We start from the raw sequence: 7,683 nt of genomic DNA on the forward strand, positions 1-7,683 counted from the left end.
TATCATATCTCAAATTTCACAGAATTTCTTTTTTGAACAACAATTTCGTAGAATTACAAACATGGCACCAAAGATTACGAAATTCTAAATAAATTAGGTAGATTTCCTGGATAACATAAGAGTTTTTAATAAATTTACGAAAATACAAGTTATAGCAATTTACAAAAATAAAACTTATCATATATTAATAGTGTAATAATGTTAAAAAATTTATTTATTTCTTACATAAATAGAACATTACCAATTTAAAGTCTGAAGTTAAATAACATATTTAATACTAGAGAAAATGTAAATATTTTATTAAATAATATGTAATCTCACAATTTGTAACGACAAGACTAAGACTATATTTATATTATTTTTATTTATATTAATGATTGTTAGTTAATTTCTAGTTGTAATTTCACACTCTATTATTTAAGGCGTGATAGTAACATTGATTAATCATCATTATTTACTACTGTTTTCATTTCGTTTCCTAAGCAAACATCATTTGAAATCACACCAAACTTCCCCCTTCAGCCCAAAAATAATAAGCGTTCCTTTCATGGAAAAAAATGCTAAAAAGACTTCTCTGCCCTTCACTCACCCAACTGCCGTTTTGTTTATTTCCGAAGAAGGAAGGGATCATCAGTGGTCAAATCAAATTCTTCTTTCTATTCCATCCGCTGGACCGAACCAAATTACCATGCAACCGAGCTTACAAAAGGTCTCATACTCATCCAACTTTAAGTCAACTAATCGGACGGCTTACAATCAACATCGTACGATTTTGATTTTGGTTCCTTTTTGAGTTTTTCCAGATAGTGCATCTTTTCCTCCACTAAAATAAGTATGGAGACTCCTGCCAACCTTGTCTCTTCCTTGCTGTATCATCTTCTCTGTTTGCCTATTTAGACACGAACACACTACTTACTTGCAACCAGTAGAGAGAGGGAGGGAGAGAAGAGGCTATTTTTGCTTCTTTTCAAGGGCAAAACGTAGTACAAATCACAAACGGCCAAACAGAGAAGAAAGCTAAAACCTGTGACCAAGAATAGAACCGAGAGAGAGAGAGAGAGAGAGCTCAAAACTAGCTCATCTCTAACATTTTGAGGTAAAATCAGAATGGGCCTTGCTATGTTTCTCTTCACTGTCTTTGTTTTCATGGTAAAGGAAACAGGGGTTTGTGCAAACTCTGAGCTAAGAGCACTCATGGACATCAAAGCTGCGTTGGATCCCGAAGACAAATACATCTCTTCATGGACTATAAATGGAGACCCATGTGATGGTTCATTTGAGGGTGTAGCCTGTAACGAGAACGGTCAAGTAGCTAACATATCGTTGCAAGGAAAAGGGCTTTGTGGAAAGCTATCACCTGCTGTTGATGGGTTGAAGAACTTGAAAGGTCTCTACTTGCATTATAATTCTCTGTATGGCGAAATACCTAAGGAACTAGCTAACTTGACTGAGCTTAGTGACTTGTACTTGAACGTTAATAATCTCTCTGGCGAGATACCTCCTGAAGTTGGAAAGATGGAAAATTTGCAAGGTAATTAATTGCTTCTTCCTCTGAAAAACTTAAGTTGAGTTTATTGGCATTTGTGTGATCTTTGAAAAGTTATATTATATGCTACTATGCTTAGATGACATTGCTTCTATGTTATGTTCACTTCCCTTTGTTCTATTTTATGGCCTTTCTTTTCCTTTCATTTGAAATTTCACAACTATGCATGCAGCTTTCTTCCAATCAATAGAAAATAACGTATAGTTCAAAAGAACATATAGTTTTTTTATTTTATTTTATGAATGTGTGTTTTTTTTTTTTCTGTGGAAATCAGAATAAATTTGTGAAGTTAAAAGATTGAATCTTTTCCCTCTTCTTGCTGTGGGTTTGAATGTAGAACTGATTGAATGAGCAAACTCCATACGGCTGTATTTATCCGTGATTTGCCAGCTTAGTAGCTATACTCGTATGATTATCTACAAAGCGCTTGAAACTTTTGCTACATCTTTTGATGCTTCTGGGACTTTCCTACGGGTTTCTACCAAAACGCTTAAAAAACATTTTTCAGTTATATCTTGGCTTTTGCAACTTTGTTCATTTGGGTTTTACCAAAAAGCTCAAAACTTGCTGAACTTTCATTCTTATCCTCGCGATCGTTTTTGGACTGGTGGTATGCTAATATAGGTTTTCTATGTGTTTGTAGTTCTGCAGCTCTGCTATAATCAGTTCACAGGAAGCATACCTACCCACATAGGATCTTTGAAGAAGCTAACTGTTCTTTCTCTTCAATCCAATCAACTTACTGGTGCAATACCCGCAAGTTTAGGGGATTTGGGCATGTTAATGAGACTAGACTTGAGCTTCAATCACTTCTTTGGCTCAATACCCACCAAACTAGCAGATGCTCCTGTGCTTGAAGTACTAGATGTTCGAAATAACTCTCTTTCTGGCAATGTACCACTCGGTAATAATCCTTTGAGGGTCATATATCTAATTGCTTAAACTTTTGGGTTATTTGAACTCGATCATTTTCTTTTGGGAAATGACACTCTTCTGATTGGATATTCTGTTTTCTTTGGTTGATGTAGCGCTTAAGAGACTGAATGAAGGATTCTTGTACGGAAACAACCTGGGATTATGTGGAGCTGGCTTCATGCATTTAAATGCTTGCAATGTTTCAGATCGTCTTAATCCAAGCAGACCTGAACCCTTTGGACCGGGTTCTACTGGTCTCCCAACAAGAGAGATCCCTGAAACTGCAAATTTGCGGTTGGCTTGCAACCACACTCACTGTTCAAGCTCATCAAAATCGCATCAAGCTTCAGTTGTTGTTGGCACAATTATCTTAACTATTGCATTTATCGTTATAGGGATTCTGACATTCACCCAGTATCGTCGCCGGAAACAGAGGCTTGGTAGCTCACTTGAGGTTTCTGATAATCATGTAAGTATTGACCAAGCCAAGGGGGTTTACAGAAAGAATGGCTCTCCATTAATCAGTCTTGAGTACTCTAATGGATGGGATCCTTTAGCTGATGGGAGGAGTTTCAGTGGGAATGAGCAAGATGTCTTCCAGAGCTTCAGGTTCAATTTGGATGAGGTAGAGACTGCCACACAGTACTTCTCAGAGGTGAATTTGCTGGGTAAGAGTAACTTTTCTGCAACATACAGAGGTATTTTAAGAGATGGCTCTGTTGTTGCTATCAAAAGCATTAGTAAAACTAGCTGCAAGTCAGAAGAGACTGAATTCTTGAAGGGATTGAATATTTTGACCTCTCTGAGGCATGAGAATTTAGTGAGGTTGAGAGGATTTTGCTGTTCAAGGGGCCGAGGGGAGTGCTTTCTCATTTATGATTATGTTCCCAATGGTAATTTGCTGCAGTATCTTGATCTGAAGGATGGTGATGGCCATGTGCTTGAATGGTCCACCCGAGTTTCTATTGTCAAGGGCATCGCCAAAGGTCAGTTTTACCTTATTATTCTGAAGCTAGCTGAAAGATTTTATCATATGTGCAAAGTCTTGTTAAATATGTCACTGAATTACATTTTGGCAGATTTAAGATATCCACTGAAAAGAATGAAAATGAAAATATTGGCATGTTCTCTGATGATATTTTAGGTCCTGCAGAACCAAGTTTCAATGTGAATTTCAATAAAGAAAATGAAATGCTTACAGAAACAGTTGGAGCTAATTTTGCTTTATTTCTATGTCTTAAGTGTATTTATGATTTTCTTTTACCGATAATTTTTTTCTAATTTTCCCTGCAGGTATAGCCTATTTGCATGGCCACAAAGTGAATAAACCTGCTCTTGTTCACCAAAACATTACAGCTGAAAAGGTTCTTTTCGATCAGCGGTACAATCCATTGCTTGCAGATTCTGGCTTACAGAACCTTCTCACAAATGACGTTGTATTCTCAGCACTCAAGGTCAGTGCTGCCATGGGTTACCTGGCTCCTGAGTATGCAACAACCGGTCGATTCACAGACAAAAGTGACGTATATGCATTTGGAGTGATTGTATTCCAAGTTCTCTCAGGGAAGCGAAAAGTTAGCGACTTGGTACGGCTAGGGGCCGAAGTTTGCAGATTTCAAGATTATATAGACTCCTGTCTGCATGGGAAATTCTTCGAGTATGAAGCAGCTAAGCTTGCAAGAATCGCTTGGCTTTGCACTCATGAGTCTCCTATTGAAAGACCATCTATGGAAGCTGTTGTTCAGGAACTGGGTAACTTTAGTAGCTGTCTCTAGTTTCCATGAATTTCTTCTACGACTGCTGCCTGAGCAATTTTCAAATCTGGGATTGAAGGGTGGCACCAAGTACTAACTGAACTTTTAGGACTCGTAGTTATTATCTTATGTCCTCTTGCTGAGGACTAAGCTTTACTGTTAATGTCATTGAACAGTGTTCTTGTGACCAGGAGATGTGATGGCGTGGGCGATTTTCACTTGTAATCAACGAAATTATTTAATCTTTTCTGTGTAAAGAGGTGGATTTTCCTCCATTAACAAAGAGTTGTTTACTCTACCTCATGCACATCACTAAGTTTTTCGATGTAGACTGTCTGAATTTATTGTCCATTCAAGTGAACTTGGCTTCTGTGCTTAGCCTTTATAAGAATGCCAATGATCAAGGTTTCTCTACTGCATATAGGCAGTAGTTTGACTGGGCACTGAACCACCAAAAGATAATTGGAGAAAGAAAAACCTTAAAAAGATATGTGGGTGTTGGGCTTTATCCTTGTTCATTTATTATTTCATTTGTGATTTGAAGATTCCAACCAGGGAAGAGGTTTGATCGAACACCTTGCCATCATTAACACAGCTTGGCTCTTTGGATACTTCCTATTTCAGCTTTGACGTGTGTCAGGCTGTCAAGTTAAATTTAACTTTCTTGTATCCACCAGAATGTAAGAAATATATGGTAGAAGGAATTTTTCTTTTCTACTTTTCCCAACCCTCTTAGCTGTGTGATCTTTCAGAATTCGAGGTCCCCTTTGATCTTATGAGACGTAAACAGCAATGGACAAATTGAGTTTTGTGGCACGTGAACTCCAGCCAAATCAGTGACAAAATTATATCGAAACAAATGGAATTTTCTTTCATGCTAATGGAAGATGATGTTGCATATAGTTATAAAATGATGATGTTATTCATGTCTGGACCTAGGATTCTACATTTAATTGCCAACAACCATTGGTGGATCCCCAAAGGACGTTGGGCAGTTATTATATTTTATTAGGCGCAGATATTAGATATTCTTCTCAGGCGCATTGCTCTTCGCCACAAACGGATGCTAATAACTTGGCCATCAGTTTATGTTCCCATAATTTCGTAACCATTTGGTAATTGTGCATCATTGCCAAATATTGGTGTATTTTTGGTCTTTCCTACTACCCAAAATTTCTCTCAAATTACAGGGCTATACTTTTATTTTACTGATATGTTTATTGGCTACTTATCGAGTGTGTTTGTCTCATAATGCATAATATTATTTAGGAGTTGAATTAGAAAACCGTTAGATATTAACCAAGATTGTCCACTAGCGCTTTGTCTCCTTTGCTTAACAAGACAGAATTATCTTTGGATTTTGTAAAGCTTCCGGTCTCAACACCGGTAGAGGTCTACAACAAGCTTTATGTTCGCTTCTTTTTTTTTTTTTTTTTGCACTTAAAAGAACAATACGGCTGTACACTTTGAGGCCTAATTTACTACGAGAGCGATAGGTTTTGGAATCGAGTTTTCTTATCCATACTAAATGGATTTTTTTGTCTTTTTATCGAATACAAGGAGTTATTATTTTTATTATACAGTGATATGAGATATCGCCTGCCATAAAAAGAAAAAAGAACAACGCAATAAGGTTGTTGCCAACCTATAATGGACTATCCATTATTAACAACGTTAACAAAAGATATAGCCGTTTGTGGATGGGTTAGGAACAGCTTACTTAAACAGCTTACCTGCTCAATTAGGAGAGCAACGTCAGAGAGACTGTAGCTTACGATTTTTAAAACGGCTCTATTAAACGACAGAGGATTAATGTGTGAGGGCGAGCATCATTGCTTCCAACGACAAGTTGATGAACCTACCAATTTTCCACTTCATCGAACAGCCATTCCTCTCAATTAAAAATCTGCCCATAGATTTGAATGAGAAAAGAAATTAATGATTTTCTACAGTAAACTTTATAAGTTAGGGTTTCAAACAAATTTTACGTCCAAACACGATGATATCAAGTACTGGATTTACAGGTAAGAAGTTTGTATTTGATATGGACAGGTATCCAAATGTTAAATATTGAGGCATATGAATTGATAAAGACATCAATTTGGCAGTCATAAATTTATAACTGTGATTTGATTATAAGATTTTGGATTATGCAGATCAAGTGTGTCTTGACAATTTTTCTTTTTTATGGGAGATCAATCATTAAGAAATGGAATTATGTTGATAGGGTTAGTTTTGCAATAATGAATAAACCATTTTAGCAACTTTAAATCTATGGAAATGAATCTACGATAACCACTTAATTTCACTATCAATATCAGAATAAGCATTTTTTTTTAAACGCTACTATTGTACCATCATAAACCGATTGATCCTTCAAATCCATTAATTCAAGGTATTACAGGTATATAAATTACTATATACATATTATCTTACATTTAAGACTCTCTTTTAGGAACTAACTTAAATAATTCTCTCGAGTACAAAATGCTGAAGCATCATTCGTGCTTCCATTGGCTGGCCTGGCAAGAAAAGAAGAGAAAAATCTCACCTCTCTTCATTTACAGACCAATAGAGATCATTTAAACAAAGAAAAATTCAAGCTTCAATCTGTTTCCCTTGTGGGAATTATCTGACTCTGAAAACATGTTCTTCACCGGTGCATTTATCAACCTTAACAACCCAATGACTACTCTTCTTTCCATGACCGCAGCTACTACTCCTATGAATCCTTCCACTTGCTGCTATTCTAGTTACTAATAAACCTTCTCCAATAGGCAGTAATTGAGTTTTTGCTCTGCTAGACCACCATGATCCTTTAGTAAATGCATTATACCCCACAACAACTGCACCATTTCGTTTTCTGCGACTGCTTCCTTCAACTGCTGCGAGAATGCCTTCATGGTTTTCCAGGTTACAATCAACAAGCACAAAATCTGCTTCGCTATAGTGGGTTAGTAGAAGGTTTTGAGCTTCTCCAATGACAAACTGAACGTGACACGCATCGATGCCTAGGCATTGTCTCAACGATTCTAACTCTTCGTGACCACGAAGGACGCAAATCACTCTCCCACCAGTTTGATGTGCTGCAGCCACTAGAGCTAGCACGGTGGAAGCAGCGGAACTGGCACATGCGACGACCATTAGTTGTGCATTGTTGCCTGCTGCTAATGCTGAAATGAATTCAGCTACATCTGGCTCTTTTGCCTTTTGGCCCTGCACATCATTCACACCATTTAAGGCCTAGTTACTTACAAATTGAAATTAACTAGAACCTGTGTTTAGGAATACGGAAGCTGAAGCATAAATTATTTACTTACCATTCTCAAGGTCTTGAGGTAGGCATTTGTAGCATTCTCAGCAGACCAGCAACCCATTTTTTTTATGTCTTTTAAATCTTTATTTCTTTGATAGCAATAGAGGTCTTTTCAGTCTGTGCTTTGTTTTGATGATGAATGCCTTTGTCCA

The 7,683-nt window shown here is 37.0% G+C and overlaps 2 protein-coding genes across 2 annotated transcripts; one reads left to right on the forward strand and one right to left on the reverse strand.

The window, feature by feature from the left end:
- The first annotated feature begins 690 nt into the window (after positions 1-690).
- Positions 691-4,600, forward strand: LOC8266038 (LRR receptor kinase SERK2). The gene is made up of 4 exons (XM_015722541.3): positions 691-1,531; positions 2,190-2,450; positions 2,575-3,447; positions 3,755-4,600. The coding sequence occupies exons 1-4, from the start codon at positions 1,108-1,110 to the stop codon at positions 4,234-4,236; spliced, it is 2,040 nt and encodes a 679-aa protein (XP_015578027.2). The 5' UTR covers positions 691-1,107; the 3' UTR covers positions 4,237-4,600.
- Positions 4,601-6,559: 1,959 nt separating this feature from the next.
- LOC8266037 lies at positions 6,560-7,683 on the reverse strand. Its single transcript, XM_025159213.2, has 2 exons — positions 7,536-7,683; positions 6,560-7,431 (listed from the first exon to the last, which is right to left on the reverse strand). Exons 1-2 carry the CDS (start codon positions 7,590-7,592, stop codon positions 6,844-6,846), a joined length of 645 nt encoding a protein of 214 aa, XP_025014981.2. The 5' UTR covers positions 7,593-7,683; the 3' UTR covers positions 6,560-6,843.

The sequence above is a fragment of the Ricinus communis genome, chromosome 4 (assembly GCF_019578655.1).
Source record: "Ricinus communis isolate WT05 ecotype wild-type chromosome 4, ASM1957865v1, whole genome shotgun sequence".
Lineage (NCBI taxonomy): Eukaryota > Viridiplantae > Streptophyta > Magnoliopsida > Malpighiales > Euphorbiaceae > Ricinus > Ricinus communis.

Bases quoted from the DNA above. Each gene is read 5' to 3' on its own strand.
- LOC8266038 (XM_015722541.3), top strand. From the start codon at position 1,108: ATGGGCCTTGCTATGTTTCTCTTCACTGTCTTTGTTTTCATGGTAAAG. The intron at 2,451-2,574 runs GTAATAATCCTT...TGGTTGATGTAG, and splicing joins TTCTGGCAATGTACCACTCG to CGCTTAAGAGACTGAATGAA. The intron at 3,448-3,754 runs GTCAGTTTTACC...TTTTCCCTGCAG, and splicing joins TGTCAAGGGCATCGCCAAAG to GTATAGCCTATTTGCATGGC.
- LOC8266037 (XM_025159213.2), bottom strand. From the start codon at position 7,592: ATGGGTTGCTGGTCTGCTGAGAATGCTACAAATGCCTACCTCAAGACC. The intron at 7,432-7,535 runs GTAAGTAAATAA...AATGATGTGCAG, and splicing joins ACCTCAAGACCTTGAGAATG to GGCCAAAAGGCAAAAGAGCC.